This window comes from Anolis sagrei, chromosome 1 (genome assembly GCF_037176765.1).
Source record: "Anolis sagrei isolate rAnoSag1 chromosome 1, rAnoSag1.mat, whole genome shotgun sequence".
Classification (NCBI taxonomy): Eukaryota; Metazoa; Chordata; class Lepidosauria; order Squamata; family Dactyloidae; genus Anolis; species Anolis sagrei.
Window position 1 is genome coordinate 255,166,582 of NC_090021.1, and position 18,105 is coordinate 255,184,686.

Genomic DNA, 18,105 nt, shown 5'->3' on the forward strand with positions numbered 1-18,105 from the left:
CAAATGGCTGGGTTCACAGCAGAACCGCGGCATCCATCCATTAATGCAGATCAGCAGACAACAGGATTTACCCCATAGCTTCCTGGAAGCTCTGGAATGATTCTGCAGTTTCAGAGATGTAGACAGCTGGATCCAGCCTAATCCACACTGCCTACAAACCCACAATTGCACCACCAGCAGCAAACAACTCCTTCACAGAGGCTTATTAGTGATATTACACCAGGACTCCAAACTATGTGATAAGAAATGTGTCATTGCCAGGCAAGCTTCTTGGAGGAAACTGGTTTTTGGTAGTGATGTACCAGCAATGGAAGTGGCTCTAATGTGCCCTTGGCCAAGCAAGCCAAATGGACTTTGTGGACACACCTGGATTGCATCAGAGCAGTACCTGAATTAATAAAGTAGGCAAAGGTGTGGCCTGAGTCTATGAAAGCTTATGCTACCAACTTCATTTTCTCAGTTAGCTTCTAAGGCGCTTCAAGATCCTTTTGAATACTAGAAAAATGAATAGCAGAACAGGAATGAAACAAGTAAGAGGGACAAAACACATTGAAGTTCTAAAAGCACTGGAAAAAATGCTGAAGTTGCTAGAAAAAGCTAAAGAGTTTTCACTTAGTGTTGAAAAGAGCATAATGTGAAAACAGACAAATCCCTTAGATCAAGCTTGCTCTTGAACATGGGATATTGCAAAGCAGCTTTCCTCCACCTGATGTCCTCCAGATGTGTAGCTCTCCAATTTTGCTTTACTTCTAGATTCTGGCTGTGGATCTCTAGCAATTCTCTTTGAGGAAGGAACAGTGCAAAGTATGCATTATCCTGAGCCATATAGTAACTTCGCAGAGTGTCAATGGATTATTCACGCTCCAGAAGATCATGTGGTCAAGGTACAAGTTGACAGTTCACTTAAATCTTCTTCAAGAGTCTTCTTTGAGCAAAATAAAGATATAATTGCTATGGCATACATTTAGCATAACACTCCATTGCCAAGATAGTATTCTTCTTGGGTTGTTTTATAACTGATGTACATGAAAGCACTCTTTGGGTATTCCTGCACCTAGTTAGCTAAACATCCCATTGGAGAGCAAGACTGCCCCTTGTGGCCTTTGCTATCCCACTCCTGACATCATCTGGTCTGGATCATTTTATTTTTTGAAAACTCCAATTTGTTGCTTGTTAACTTTGAAAACTTTAGAGACCTTGAAACTACAGGGGTACCTTTGTGAAATACTACCAAGAGGTTATTAGGGAACACTGGTTGAAACATTACCTGAGACTACAATCAGTATAAATTGTGGCTCTGTTTTTATATATAAACTATGACAAATTCTGATATCTCAGTTTGGAGATTTGCAGTCTCTACAGATGTAAGCAGTAAAGGATGTTAAAAGTTAAGCATATGCAGGTTTGCAGGCAGAATTTATGTCTTATTTAAATGAAAATGTTTTTCATAGTGGTCATGAAAATGAGAATGGTTAGTTTTAATTACATGATTGTTTTTAATATGGCAATTTGTGTGGCTGTATTTTAATGTTGCAGCTTATTGTATCTTTAATTATACTTGTTTTTTAAATCATTCTGTGTGTTGCCTTGGGACTGAACTATGCCACTTTATTTGAAATGAACCTTTCTGTTTTGGATGAATTTCAATCTTTTACTGTTTTTTTTAAAGCTCACATATGAAACCTTTGAACTAGAGGAAAATGAAGACTGCACTTATGATTCAGTGACAATCTATGAAAATGTTGTACAGGAACGTGAAATAGGTTTGTTTCTTATGTTTATTGCTTGTGTTGATTCAAAGCTTTTTTATGGTTTCCTGGCACCATTGATAGCACTAAGGCTCCTTCCACACTGCTGAATAAAAACCCCACATTCTCTACTTTGAACAGGAATATATGGCAGTATAATTCAGTTCAAAGCAGATATTGGGGTTATTCTGCCTTGATATTTTGGGTTATATAGTTGTGTGGAAGGGCCCTGAGAGTAGAAAACTAAAACAATTGGAGAAGTATAGAATAATATAGAGTAAACATGTTTATGGTGAATATGTTATCTGTGAGAATTCAAGAAGTCCTTTGCCGACCTCCTCCTTTTGTTGGAAGAAGTTGATCACTTTGAGCTGCTGGAACCATCAACCTATCTTCCAGTGAAAAATGTGGGTGAGATAAGCAGGGATGGTTTACTTTCAATTCAACATGTTGGATCTTCTAGAGGAGGAGAATGGCCTACAATAGGATGGCACAAAATGCAGCCCTCTCAATGTTCTTGGACATTATGTCAATCACCTCTAGCCAGGAAATCCACTAGTGTGGGATTTCAACCCAACAACCCAACTTGGTCTATAACAAGCAATTATTTTCTCTAAACGTTAGAGGCTGATATAATATCACAAGGCACCATAGTAGATCTAACTCTATAAAGTTTGAGTCAGTATCTGAAATATTTCTTTACACTTCCCTAATCTATACATATTTGTAATGTTTATAAAAGAAACAATATGATGCAATTATCAAAGATATCTTGGATGTTTGAAATATTGAAAAAATGTAATAGAAGTTGTGCTTCTCTTGATCTGTGACTACAGGTGAATGTTTTGTTTTTCAGCTCGATCATGTGGATTTGCTGTTCCTCCACCAGTTTTGAGTTCATCTAGCACCATGCTAATCAAGTTTCATACAGATGAAACAGAAAGCTTTGGTGGATTTAAGGCGATTTTTTCATTCATTGCTGTTGCTGGTAAAGAAAATAGGATGGGGTTTCCATGTACATGCAGTCCCTGAGTTACAAATATCTGACTTATAAAGGGACTCATAGTTACAAATGAGGGTGAGACAACAGGAAGCAAGAGAAATCTGCCCCTATTAAGGGAAATTCACTCATGAAAGAGTTATCAATGGGAAAAGGTGTCTCCACTGAAGTTTTATCACTCTCTTTGTTTCAATAACAAGCCATTTTTTTCAAAATCCAGTTGCCACAGGGGCAGAAAGTGAGGTAAATCTTCTGAACAGAGGCACAGACAGCAAAACAAACACTACAAGGGTGTTAACCCTTCCCTATGTAATGCAAAGCGTATATATATATATATATATATATATATATATATATATGGAGCTACACTTTAAAATGTACCTGTTCTGACTTGCTAACAAATTCAACTTAAGAACAAACCTACAGAACCTATATTGTTATTAACTTGGGGACTATCTGTATTCGTATTCTACCTTATCTCCTGTGCAATGCTAATAATGTAATGTAATATATTGTATATACATATAATATTTATAATATTATGTAATACAATATAATACTAATACTAATACTAATAATACAATATTATAATTATATATTTTATATTACATGTAATATTACTTATAATATTACAATATAATGGTATAGTACAGTATAGTAATATATAATACTGATATGGTACTATGCTAATAATATAATACATTGTATGTATATATGTCTTGTAAGCCGCTCTGAGTCCCCTTCGGGGTGAGAAGAAGCATATAAGTGTCGTAAATAAATAAATAATAGTATTCCATATATTTTGAGAGAGGTATTTTACAACATTGGGACTCAGCTTTAGCTCAGTTCTGGTTTTGTATTCATTCTGCATCTGTATTTGGAATTGATGGCATATAACAAAGGTATATTCTACAATTAAGTTACCCTAATCATTAGTATTAGAATTGAAAATGTCATGTGTCTTTTTTTTTTTTTTTGCTGTTCTGAGCATTGTTTTCATAGGTTTCTTGCCCTGGAGGGCATGGACAATCAACTGTCCACAGACCACAGTTTAAAACTTCATTCTGTATGATATTATATAGCTTGTAGGTATTTCATTTATAGCTGTTTCTTCTGTAAGCATACAATATAAATGCAATCCTGGGTATACAGAGGATTGAGTATGGTGAATTCTATTTCTGCCACAGCCACACTTCGTGGGTATTATTTGTGTTGTACTGGACCATCTGAGTAAAAGGGAAAGCAGTATATGAAACTCATATGAATGATTGGTAGCAATCATAGTGTTGTTTGTCCTGAACCCTGAAGATAGCTCAAGGGAATCAGTGATATAGAATACATGTAAAAAGATGAGCAACTGGATGTGATAAAGTAAGGTTTCTGAAGTCATGTGTGAAACCACACTCTGTATCCTAAGCATCTAATCATTTTACATGCTCTTCCTTAAGACTATGTTAGTATTATTGTTTAAGAGGATTAGTAAGGATAGCCAAACAAAATAGGATCAGCTAAGACTTACTCCTTGTTTATGAAATTGTGTGTTCTCAAACTTACTTTCTGAGATATTCTAAGCAATGCTGATTTTCTGTCTTTCTCTCTTTGCTAGATTTGAACATATCAAATTCAAGCAGCGAAGTGTTGGTCCCTGAAGAAACAAGTAATGCTACAAATGCAACGGACATCCCTGGTAAATCTGCTTGTGTCAAGATACTCTTTGGTAGGGGTAGAGGAAGGCGAAAGAGATGTAGGAAGCAGTCCAGAGTTTGGTTTGTGGATATTCTTGGGGGAATGCCTAATGCATCAAATGTATTGATGGTAATGATGACCATTGTCATCCCTAGAGGTTCATGTTTTTGATGTCAGTGGGATGATGAATCCAGAACATTTTAAAGAACTTAAATCTATTCCCAAAATATGTCTAGCACCCTAGATAGCTGCCACAAAGTTTGGATTGAATCTGGGAATAGGTTCATTAAGCATCTTGACAAAGATGCTATTACCTGATGTTGATGTTGTTGATTATTATTCTCATATTATACCTTGTACTATTTTGTCTTCAGTAAGTTCTTAATAATAATTGCACCTAATGCATTCATATTCCAGACATATTTACAAAATATGTTCAAAGCAACTGATCGTATTGAACTGTACCACAGTTTAAACTTATGAAAATGTAAAGTTAGGAACAAGCATTCTATAAACATACACCAAGTTTGAGCTAGAAACAGTGTTTTCCTAATAAAGCAGTTAGGGATAGATCCAAAATATATTGCAGATTAGAAGCTAGTTCTTTTCTGTGTATATAACGGATGGTGTATGTTGTATTTTAATATGTTATTGTTCTCAACCTCGGTCCACAGAGATTTACTATAAACATATCAGATTAGAAGCTTCTGCCATTTGTGAACAATCACCAATGCAATGGAGCCCCCAGTGGCATATTGGGTTAAACCCTTGTGCTGGCAGGACTGAAGACTGACAGATCAGAGGTTCGAATCCGGGGAGATCACGGATGAGCTCCCTCTGTCAGCTCCAGCTCCCCATGCAGGGACATGAGAGAAGCCTCCCACAAGGATGGTAAAACATCAAAACATCTGGGAGTCCCCTGGGCAATGTCCTTGCAGATGGCCAATTCTCTCACACCAGAAGCGACTTGCAGTTTCTCAAGTCACTCCTGACACGAACCCACCCCATCAGGCCTATAGCCAGGATTTTGATTTGGGAGGGGCTGAGTTTGATTCGGGGGGGGGGGCTGAGTCTGAGTGAAAGAGGGTCTACCCTAGCAAAGCTTTGTATCGTTACCCCAATACCCCCATGCATATGGGATGTATTGAGCATGGTGATCAGATCATGATATGAATAAACATAACAGTTTAAATAATGTGCCAGTAAGGCCTTCTCACGGACCATCATGAGAATTTCGGGGAGGGGGGCTGAAGCTCCTCAAGCCCCCCCCCCCCCCCAGCTACATGCTTGACCCCAATGGAATTAGCCACTGGAAGGGCTCCTTTAGTGCTATTTATGGAAAAGCCATTCTTAATGGGTTACACAACAGTTATGACTGGAGTGATTTAAGGGCAAGTAGAAAAGTTGAAATGTCAATATAGTGATATTGCATGGTAAGATGTTTTGCTTTTTGAACCTGCTCATGGCCAGGATATAGTGATGGAAGGAAATGGGATTTTCCCCCGCCCTTTCCTTTGTCTTTCACTGCTCAGAGTTTAAGATGGGTGTCACAGGCAATTTGTTGGCAATGGCACGGTTAGCGTGTATAATGGCTATCTGGTACAGGCACAGAATTCTAATACTAGCAGGAGTGACTGTCCATTCAGCAGCTGTACACTTGCAAGATGATGCCAGTTATCCCACTCCTAGTTCCTGGTGCTTCTTGGCCCCAAAAGGAGTAGTGACTCACTTCCCAGTTTCTACTCCTCCTGGGATGCATGTTAGTAACTTTGCCCTAATGAACTGTCCCTCTGAAATGCAGTCCAGTCCAATTCAGATTTTCTCAGAAGAAAGTCACAGTGTGATATTAGTACATTTTATTAAGAAAGACAGGCCTTGGGAAAATTATTCTTTGGATGACTGCTTCAAGAATCTTCCAGCGAGCATGGCCAGTAGCCTTGTTGGATGGAGGACTCTTAAGGGATGTAGCACAGAAAAAGTAATATCTTCCAAGGACTTAAATGTATATTGCATTACTTCCTTAGTAAAAAAAAAATAGTAAAAAATATTTTCTGGAATTACCCAGGCACAAATAGTGCTATGTTTTAAACATGCCTTCGTTTCCCCTCTGTTCTTTGTTGCCAGAAGACATTTGTGGAGTTGCATTGAATCAACCCAGATTTCTCTTCAGTCGAATAGTTGGGGGTGAGGAGGCGGTACCATATTCTTGGCCCTGGCAAGCCAGTATTCAAATTTTGGATGAAAATCTCTGTGGTGGAACTGTTCTTACAAGCACATGGGTTGTCACTGCTGCTCACTGTTTTAAAGGAAAGTAAGTACATTGCCAATGATGCATCTTATGCCGGATAATAGCACTAGTTTGAAGGCCACACTAGCAAACTCAATTTGCAATGCAGTTTAAATCATACCTACAGATGGTTTCCTTGTATGTATGTATAGAATTAAAATCTTAGTCTAGTGATAAGAATTATGCAGGCCTCTTGTGTTGATGTACTGCATATCCTAGTACTCCTGGGCAGCAGATCTAATTTAGGCCTAGGGGATTTACGCATACCTTAGCCCTAAATCCAGTTATTAGTTCTAACCTATGGACTAAATGGAAAATTAATAAATTGACATTTATGTAAGATTTGTTTTAATGGCTTTACTCTACTAACAATTATACGGAAGCCTTAGAATTGGCCAATCTTGTTTGAATCTAGTTGAACCCTAAGTGAACCAAATTATTTCTACCAATTAAAACATTTCCTCATCTTCTGCCTGCTGAAGGCTTGGCAATTATATAGAATAAAGTGCCACACAGTGGCCACCAAAGGGAATCACTCTTTTAGGATATCAAGTTAAGTGTTTGCCACAAGATGAAGTCTTAGTCAAGTTTATACCAGTGAATTCCTAAATCAAGTTTTAAAGTTAAAGTTCTTGTTAATTTGCCTCCTGACTCTAGGAAAAAAAATTTAAGAATTTTTTTTAGTACAGTTATATTTGACAAGTCAGTGTGGCATCACTGAGTCATTCATAGGTGATCATTCATGGCCGTGTCTTCCAAGGGTAGAGTCTTCATGGTGGGTCTGTAAGTGATGGTAGCGACCTATTTTGGATCCACATGGTCTTTCCATGTGGAAGGCGGTCATGAAAAAAGTTTGCTTGATGCGTCTTCCTATTGGCATGTTTCTCCCTTTTGTCCTCTATTTGTGCCTCTTCAAAATCCACAGCACTGTTGGTAAGAGCTGACCTCCAGTTCCAGCACTCAGGTGCTGGGACTTCTCAGTTCTCTGACCTTATTCCATATTTTTTAAGGTTAGCTTTATGCCCATCTTTAAATCTCTTTTGTTGTCTACAAATGGAATGCTGTCTACCAACTTTCTGCTTTCCATTCTTGTGTTGAGTAAAATAACTGCTTTAGGAGACAGTGATTGGATAGTTGGACAATGTGGTGGTCCAGCAAAGTTGATGTATTAGTGGTTTGAGCTATGACCTATGACTCTGGAGGCCATGGTATGAATCCCCGCTTGGCCATGGATACCCACTGGGTGACCTTGGGCAAGTCATGCTCTCTTGGCCACAGAGGCTCATAGAGGAAAATCCATTCCAAACAAATCTTGACAAGAAAACTCTTGGAGAGGTTTGTCTTATTTTTCTCATTTTTATAAAAAAAAACAAACAAACCCCAAAACAACTCTAGTGGAAGTAGGTAAAAAGGTAAAGGCTCTCCCCTGACATTAAGTCCAGTCATGTTCGACTCGGGGCTGATGCTCATCTCCATTTCTGAGCCGAAGAGCCGGCGTTGTCCATAGACACCTCCAAGTTCATGTGGCTGGCATGACTACACGGAGTGCCATTACATTCCTGCCAGAGCGGTACCTATTGATCTACTCACATTTGCATGTTTTCAAACTGCTAGGTTGGCAGAAGCTGGGGCTAACAGCGGGAGCTCACGCCGCTCCCCGGATTCAAACCTGCAATCTTTCAGTCAGCAGTATCAATAGTGGAAGTATCAATTCTATAATCTTATGGATCTGATTGCTGAGTTTTGTCATGAGCTGGCGTTGACAAAATACCTGCAAAACAGATACAGTATTCTACTATTTTGATCTTGGTTACTTTCTAGTTAAATTGCTTGTTCAACTTTGTATATTGTCACCAGTCTACCAAACAAAAATAAATGAAAAAAAAACATAACAAAGTGGTGATGTGGGAACTTACTCATATTGGCAATTCTCTAACAAAGAAGTCAAAAACAATGGAATTTTGCTTTTCTTTTATCTCATATGTTTAAACCCACATCAATTGATGAATATGTATCTCCTAAATACAGAAGTGTATACCTGCTTTAGCTTCCATGGTGTTATTTTCTTTACTGTACCACTAAGATCATTTACCTTTTCCCCATATTCTCTTCTGTAATTTTAGCTGTATGTTGTGATTACTGTATAGATTACTCAACTGTCTAATAATTTTTTTTAAAAAAATATTTATTTCCAATTTTGGGTAATAGTTCATTATTATGTTCTTATATATTGCTATATGAATTCAGAATATTTATATTGTATTGTTCTTGATTTTTGCTGATGCTTATAAGGGATTCAGTTGGACTGTATATGGAAAACTGTGTTTTCTCAGAAGCAAGTCTCACTTTTGTTCACATTCAAAAGACCCAACTGTGCATGTTGGAGATATTTTTATGATTGAATAGAAATACTTGTCAGAAGCTGTATAATTAAAGGAATCCTGAAATCTTTTCCATTGTATTCCATATAAAGGGAAAAGTACAAAGATCTTTGGAAAGTGGTTGCGGGGGCTCATGTCATAGGAGATCAAGAACAAAACAGTCAGGTTAGTGCAAGTTATTCCATTTTTAGAGAAAATAATATATTTTTCATGGAGGAGCCAGAATATCATTATAGCTATACAAAAGTTAACAAGCATAGTTTTTATCTCATGTAGTTCAAATAATTGCATGAAGTGAATTAGATACACCCCCACTCAGGATGCCCATCTTCTCCTGTAATGTGATGTCTTTTATTTATTTTTTAATTTTTAATTTTTCTAGAAAAGAGCAGTGAAGCAGTACATTCTGCATCCAGATTTTAATGCTACGACAACAGATGCAGACATTGCACTGGTACAACTGACAGAGCCTTTCAAATTCAACCATTATGTCCGTCCTGTCTGCCTTCCTAAGAAGGATGAAAAGTTGGAGCCTTCAAGGCTGTGTATCATAACAGGATGGGGCATTCAGTACGAAGGTGAGAATTTGCTTAGCCATTTCTTCATCAAAGGGAGTAGTGGATAAAAGGGAGCTCGCTGTTGTAAAGCAACCCCAACTTCTTTCTATACTCTGTTTCCCTTTCTCATTCTCTCACTTCTTTCTATACTCTGTTTCCCTTTCTCGTTCTCTCACTCTCTCACCTCGACACTCCTCTTTTATGCCCAGTGGGCTGCTGTTGGAGAGCAGATCATTATAGACCAGTGGTTCTCATTCTGTGGGTCCCCAGGTGTTTTGGCCAATAACCCCCAGAAATCCCAGCCAATTTACCAGCTGTTAGGATTTCTGGGAGTTGAAGGCCAAAACATCTGGGGACCCACAGGTTGAGAACCATTGTTATAGACAGAACTCTGAATTGGCAATTTGCAAAGTTCTCCTGAACTCAAAGACACAGCCATATTTATTTATTTACAGTATTTATATTCCACCCTTCTCACCCCGCAGGGGACTCAGGGCGGATTACAATGCACATATACATGGCAAACATTCAATGCCATATAGACACACAACATATATAGACAGAGACTATTTAACATTCCATCCTCATGAGGATATGCTTGAATTCTGGCCACCGGGGGAGCTGTCGCTTCACCATCCACTTGTGACACCAATGGAGTATTTCCTCATTCTTTGCACGCTGCTGGAGATTTTTATGGTGTTGTAAATTAGTTAAATTAGCATAACCTAAATTTCCTACTTGACAGATGCAATTGTCTTTTGGACTGCTAAGGTCGACAGCAAGCTAGACAAATGGTTGGGAGCTTACTCCGACCTGGGCTGGCTTCGAACTCGTGACCTTTTGGAACTCACTTCCTAAGGACATCAGGCATGCCCCAACTCTGGCAGTCTTTAGGAGGAGCTTGAAGACGTGGTTGTTCCAGTGTGCCTTCCTAGAATAATGATCCCATAGCACTTTGTCCTCCAAAGCACTTTATATTGTTTAGGTCTGTTTGTATGTTTCCACAAACGTCCCATCACTTTTTCGCCCATGTCCAGCATTATTTTTAAATTTTAATTACATTTGGCCTACCCATAGATTTTAAAGTGTGTTGTCCTATTGTTAATGCTTATGTTATTGTTTTACTGTCTTGTTTGATTTTAATGGCTTGTATTGTTGTTATTGCTTGTATTGTTGTATTCTGGGCTTGGCCTCATGTAAGCCGCACCGAGTCCCCTGAGGAGATGGTAGTGGGGTATAAATAACGTTTATTATTATAATATTATTATTTTGGTCAGTAATGATTTTAATGCAGCTTACTCCCAACCAGCTGCACCACAGCCCGGCATTTGTATGAAATGCCAGTATGCAAAGAGATTTGTTAGAGATTTTATAGCACCTTAGAGACTAACAGTGTGAAATTAATCTAAAGTTCACAGAGAAAGGGGTGAGAACTGCTGGCTGCCTATCTGTGTGGCTAAAAAGAAATACAGGTGTCCATAAAGTCATTTTACATTTTAAATGGTAAAGAGACTTTATGGACACCCTGTATATTTTGCATCCACCCATATATAAGGGTGATGTATTCCTTATATCAAGAAAATTTCAGTCTGAACAACTACATTTCTCACTTTACATTTTCTCCCTCTTGCCTGAAGATGGAGAAAAATCAAGAAAGCTTCACCAGCTTGAAGTTCCTATTTTGGTTTCTGAAGAATGCCAGCGATACTACATGAATCACTCGGGCAGTGTGACCAAGCGGATGTTCTGTGCTGGATTCCCGTCTGAAGGGGGAAAGGACGCATGCACAGTAAGCTACCACCTTAATAACTTTATAATAACTTTAGTCTTATATCCCATCACCATTTCCCCAAAGAGAATTGGGGCAGCTTGCAGGTGGCACAGCTATAGAGTCACAAAGGCTGAGGTTCTCATATGGCACACAATGTGCTTCCAGTGGATTTTCATGAGCAGAACTATTTCACTGACTAGTTTAACTTGTGTAGAGGGTACATGAGTTCATCTTACTCCCTTTGTTCTGACATGCACTACTTTCTCCCACACTGAATAGGAAAAAATTGATAATGGCTTCTTGGCCCAATTTGCTGAATGTGATTACAACTACTGCAATGCGCTCTATGTGAGGCTGCCTTTGAAAAGTGCCCAGAAACTTCTGCTGGTCCAAACAGCAGCTGCCAGACTGCTAACTGGGGCTGGTTACAGGCAGCATACAACTCCTCTGTTGTAACAACTTCATGGGCTGCTAACCTATTTCCAGGTGCACTTAAAAGTGCTGGTTTTTACCTACAAAGCCCTATATGGCTTAGGTCTAGGTTATCTGAAGGGCCGTATCGCTCTCTATGAAACTGTCAAATATCTATGCTCAATTGGGGCGGGGGGGGGGGATGCATTGTCTCAAGTGCATTTTGTGGGAACACGAGAGAAGGCCTTTGCAGTGGCTGCTCCCAGACTGTTGAACTTCTTCCCAAGAGAGACCAGGAGGGCCCCATCCCTACTTGCCTTTGGGGGAGGTTGAGGGGCACACTGTTGAGGCAGTCGTGGGTGGGTTTGTGAGTTTTAAATGTAATTTTAACTGTATTTATTATTTCTTGACTGTAATTTAACTTTATACCCACACAGTACTATTTCATTCTTTTTATTTTTATTTTTGTATTTTCTTTGTTTTAAACTGTGATCAGTTGTGTGGTTCTTAGTCACCTTGAGCCTCCTTGGTGAGAATTATTATTATAGGTGGGGTATAAATAAAGTTAATAAATAAAAAAGAAATGAATAGAATAGAATAGATCGAGAACAGAAGCCTCCAAAATCTTATAAAGAAAAAGAGAGGAAGCTGAATATGTTTAGCTTGGAGAAGAGAAGACAGTGACTTGACACCACAGCTCTTTTTTTTTGTTATTTGTTTGTACTATTCATTTATGTCAATGTTTCTCAACCTGGTGGTCAGGACTCCCAGCAACTACAACTCCCAAACATGGTCTACTTTCCCCCAAATCTACCAGTATTCACAATTGGGCATATTGAGTATTCATACCAAATTTGGTCTAGATCCATCATCCAGATCCAGGTCCACTTTGCTCTCTGGATGTAGGTGAACTACAACTCCAAAACTAAAGGTCCATGGCCACCAAACCCTTCCAGTATTTTCTCTTGGCTGTGGGTGTTTTGTGTGCCAAATTTGGTTCAATTTCATCATTGGTGGAGTTCAGAATGCTCTCTGATTGTAGATTAACTATAAATCCCAGCAGCTACAATACCCAAATGACAAAAATCAACCCCTTCCCCCAACCCACCAGTATTCAAATATGGGCGTATCGGGTATTTGTGCTAAATTGGGTCCAGTGAATGAAAATACATCCTTCATATCAGATATTTATATGACAATTTGGAACAGTAGCAAAAAAACCCCCATAATTTTATGGTTGAGGGTCACCACAACATGAGGAACTGCATTAAGGGGTCACAGCATTAGGAAGGTTGAGAACCACTGTCTTAATATAACTACACATTACATTTATACATATGAATGAAATTTCCCCTGAATATTAGGAAGAAGGTTTTCAATAGAAATTGTTCAAATTTTTCATAGACTGTCTTGGACAGTGGTGGATTTTCCATCTTTTTCAGGTGTTGAAACAGAGACCAGATAAGAATCTTTCAGAAGTACTTTAGTTGTGGATTTCTGTATAGAAAAGGGTTGGATCAGATGATTCTTGTGGTTCCTTCCACTTCTATGACTCTGTGATAATATGAGGTTCCCAATTGCAAGGCGATTTCTTGAGGTGCACTCAGCTGTAAGCATCCCAACTTTGGCATTCCCTGTTCAGATGCATTGTCTGAAGAGGTCTCTTATCTCATTTGGAAAAAATACATTATTTCATGAGATAATTTAATTGAATTTGTAAAAGAGAAGCATTTGAAATTATGGGCCTACTTTGTAGTAGAAATGGTGCAATACAGTCCCCTGTGATGTATCCTTCATTGGTCTCTCTTAACATGCAAACACTCCAAGAACAGCTGTTTGTAGACCTCAGGAGGCAGGAGCAGTATTATTTCTGCTTTGTGGATTGCTAACTTCCAAGTACTGTTTTGAGGATAGGAGATTGATGAAATAAGCATAAATCCCAGTGGTTTGATATTTAGATAATGCTTTTGTCACAGTTTGAGGGACAAATCAGAATGCTCAAACTACTTCTCTTTTTTAAGGAAAAGTACACCCTTGCAAATCAGCTATGTTAACCTCAATCACATTTCTTTCTATTAGGGTGATTCTGGTGGCCCATTGGTTTGTCCTTCAGAAGACTCAAGCTACTACACCCTTCATGGCATAATCAGCTGGGGCTTTGGCTGTGGAAGGAAAGGCTATCCAGGAGTTTATACAAATGTTGGTTCTTTCACAGATTGGATTAGTCAGCACATCTCTGGCAACAGTAAGCATCCATTTTTCTTTTGGAAATGAAATCTACTGCAATTGATAATAACATCCCCAAAACCGTTTCTTAGAATGAGTCATCTAGATCCTCGTGTATTTATACATACTCCATATAGAAGGAGAAAAATCAATGAAGGAAAGGGAGAAGCAGCTTCAATGTGATATATTATTTTATATTAAGAATATTTCTAAATGAAATATGGAACAGAAAAGAGTCATAACCAACTGATCATAGAGGGGGGAAATCATATATTTTCATTTTTGAAATAAAGGCAAATTATAGAAAAAATATAAACAAACTTTTAAAAATGTAAGCATATGCAAAAATGGAATACACTTACAGATCTGGAATGAAGTGTACAGACTGAAAGAACAAGTAACTTAGGAAAGGTAAAGGTTTCCCTTGACATTAAATCTAGTTGAGTCCGATTCTGAGGGTGGTGCTCATCTCCATTTCTAAGCTGAAGAGCCTGCATTGTCTGTAGATGCCTCCAAGGTCATGTGACAAGCATAACCTATTGATCTACTCACATTTGCTTGTTTTTGAACTGGTAGGTTGGCAGAAGCTAGGGCTGACAGTGGGAGCTCATCCCACTCCCCAAATTCGAACTGCCAATCTTTCAGTTCACAAGTTGAGCAGCCCAGTGCTTTAACATGCTGCGCCACCAGGGGGCCCTTAACAAGTAATTAATCAATGCAAAATAAGAGTAGAGAATGGGAAGTTAAGCATGAATCACAAAATGTATTGATAAAGACCAGGGTTTGAATTCCTGCTCAACCATAAAAGCCTAGTAGCTAACCGTGAGCAAGTCACGCTCTTTTAGCATGGCATGGGTAAATCTCCTTTGGACAACTCTTTCCAAGAAAACCCTACAATAGCTTCACTATAAATTGGAGGCACATCTTTTTTATTTTTAAACAAGGAATACTCTTTTATACAACTGTTTTCAAAATGGCCTTTTGTTTTCCTCTTGTTTTTCTGTGTTCGGTATGACAAGGTGCAGTTCAGCAGCAACTCACCATGAAGAAGAAAATAAGAAGCTGCCTACACAGCATTTTTAGGCTGAATCCCCACAAGGGCTCTATCCGAGTTCCAATATCCTGCCCTGGTTTGACCCCATTAACATCACACTCACCCATTTTAATCCAAACTCAAATTGCTCCTGACAGCCATACAGTTCCTTCACTTTGAAGTCATGTCAGTACAAAAGTACATTTCTAACTCATTCAAGTGTCTACTGTACTGGATTATTTTAGGTCACACAAGTGCAGTGGCTGTGTATTTTTCTTCTTCTTGGCATGCATGCAAATATATGTAGATCTGCAACATTCATATAACCAGTGGCTCTCAACCTGTGGGTCCCCAGGTGTTTTGGGTGAGGGTGCGGGTGATATCGTAGAGGGTTAGGGTTAGCCAATAGCCTTCCTTGCTTTCCTGTCATTCTTACTCCTTGCCTGTACTCCCATTGGCTGGTTTGTATAAGGCTCCCCTCATTGGGCTCCCTTGCCCATTTTTCTTTTCCCCCTGAAGCCTCACAAATACTCCATCCCATGTGTTTGAGGCCAAGAGAATGTGACTTGCCCAAGATCAGCCATGACTGAGGAGAGATTTAAACATCAACCTCCCAGATCCTAGCCGATATCCAAACAGCTATACCACACTATCTCCAATTTAGCACAGCTGGTAAATCACCAGCAATGATAAGATCTACCAACCAAAAGGTTGCCAGTTCGAAGCACCAGATGAGCATGAGCTGCTGACTGCCAAGCCCAGCTTACTGTTGACCCAAGCAGTTTGAAAACAGCTTGTGCTGTAATTAGAAAAATTAGGTACCGCTAGAACAAATGGGGGAAGTATTTTACAACATCATAAAAAAAAGATCAGAAAGTGCGGGGTGACCAAAAGGAAGGAAGAAGTCCTGATGGCTCTTTGTCATAGAGGATGGAGCAACTGCACTCCCTGTGGTTGGATTTCGAGCACAAACCTTCCAAGGTGCCAAAAAAAAAAAAAAAGCTGGACATTGGTTTAGACAACATACCTCCTTCTGTTCTGTCTGTCTCTGTATTGTCTATCTAAAAAAGGCATTGACAATTTGCTGTGTATGTGCACTGTGATCCACCCTGAGTCCTCTTGGGGAGATGGGAGGAATATAAAGTATTATTATTATTATTATTATTATTACTATTATTATTGGGGCTAATGCTTAACTAATGATATCCTTAGCAAAGTTTGCATTATACTCCAAATAAGCCACAATCTTTATTGGGTTGATGTGAGTTTTCCGGGCTGTATGCCCATGTTCCAGAAGCTTTCTCTCCTTACATTTGGCCCACGTCTATGGCAGGCATCCTCAGAGGTGGTGAGATCTGTTGGACCTCACAACCAGAGAAGTCAGCCATAGCAGAGCACTTGATGAGCCAAACTCATCATGTACACAGAAATACTGGACCACTCTATCAACCACCATGTCAGGCTACACAGAGAAGCCACTGAAATCCACAAGCATGTGGACAATTTCAATGAAAAGGAGGAAACCGTGAAAATGAAAAAGATCTGGCTACCAGTATATATATATATATAAAACCTCTTAAATCAGGACAGTAAATAAAGAACAACACTCACAAAACAGGAGAATCCTAGACAGGAAACAATCAAAGCCAGCTAACACCTCAGGCAAGAAGCAGCCAGGCTTTGAAGCTGCAAGGCTATTCAATGCTAATCAAGGTGGCCAATTGCAACATTCACACTTGCCTCAAACAGACAAAAGTTCTTTCTCCCACTCTGGACATTCACAAATATATGAACCTCACTTGCCTAGTTTCTAACACACCTCACAACCTCTGGGGATGCCTGCCATAGATGTGGGTAAAACACGAGGAGAAAATGCTTTTGGAACATGGCCATACAGCCTGGAAAACTTACAGCAACCCAGTGATTAACAACTGATCTTTATTGTTAACTAAAATGCTTATTTACTATTTATATCTGCTGTTTATTGTGTTTCTGTTTTTCCAGACTCATCAAACAAAGCATGAACATTTTCATGTGAATTTATGCTTTTGAAACAAGCATCGTATGGAAGTATATTTCCTGATTCATCTATATGAGTTCTAGCAATGCTGCAGACAGAACTCATGGACTGTATTTGACACACATAATTCAAGAACATTTTTAAAGGCCCAGCTTTCACGTGGGGAAACAATATCTGTATGGATTTGAAAATCAATGTCTTTCAATGTGGTAAAGCAATGACATCTGTGACATTTTTCTTCAGAGATGTAAACCCCACAAAGTTTTGTAAGGCCTGTCCCTAATGCTTGGAAAGGCATAACATTGCAAATTTGAGGACACTTTAGAGTTACTTCTGAGTAAACATGTTTCAAATTGGCTAACAAGTGATTTTTTAAAATGTTCATAGGACGTATTTTATCATAGTAATCATGTAAATGTGCATATATTATTTTCACATGTATTAATACACATTTTATCATACAAGAGCAAGATCCACTTCAGAAATACAAAGGAATCAGTGACATTCCTGTTCTAAGCAGGTGAGGGAAATCTCACCCCAAAAATCACAAGTCACTCATGAGAAGCATACAGTTTTTCATCTTCTCTTGCTCCATGCGTAAGCATCTTATAAAGGGGATTTGTATATCCCCAATGGGGAAATACAGTGTCCCAGGTTTAATTGTTATGCCTACTTATATTTCTGCATACATGGATTACCTCGGTCAGAGTTTCTCAAACTGTGCTCCTCCAGATGTTTTGGACTTCAGCTCCCACAATTCCTAACCATTGGCAAGCTGGCTGGGATTTCTGGGAGCTGAAGTCCAAAACATCTGGAGGAGCACAGTTTGAGAAACACTGATCTAAGTAGTAGCAGAAGGATTAAATGAATAAGGATAGTTCATAGAATTTTTAAAATCCTCAGAAACTATTGTCCTTATAATAAAGGTAACTTTATGCTATCAATTAATGAATGAGTTTGTTGTTGTTTATTCGTTTAGTCACTT

The 18,105-nt window shown here is 38.8% G+C and overlaps 1 protein-coding gene across 1 annotated transcript in view; it reads left to right on the forward strand.

The window, feature by feature from the left end:
* The window catches only part of OVCH2 (ovochymase 2), a 31,207-nt gene extending 13,393 nt beyond the window's left edge, over window positions 1-17,814 (forward strand). The window contains exons 12-21 of the mRNA XM_060754919.2: window positions 754-884; window positions 1,670-1,763; window positions 2,605-2,736; window positions 4,355-4,435; window positions 6,559-6,745; window positions 9,195-9,267; window positions 9,485-9,680; window positions 11,297-11,448; window positions 13,921-14,086; window positions 17,105-17,814. Of these exons, the coding sequence (XP_060610902.2) occupies window positions 754-884; window positions 1,670-1,763; window positions 2,605-2,736; window positions 4,355-4,435; window positions 6,559-6,745; window positions 9,195-9,267; window positions 9,485-9,680; window positions 11,297-11,448; window positions 13,921-14,086; window positions 17,105-17,124 (1,232 nt within the window). The 3' untranslated portion in view covers window positions 17,125-17,814. The remainder of the gene's footprint in view (window positions 1-753; window positions 885-1,669; window positions 1,764-2,604; window positions 2,737-4,354; window positions 4,436-6,558; window positions 6,746-9,194; window positions 9,268-9,484; window positions 9,681-11,296; window positions 11,449-13,920; window positions 14,087-17,104) is intronic.
* The last annotated feature ends 291 nt before the right edge of the window (window positions 17,815-18,105 follow it).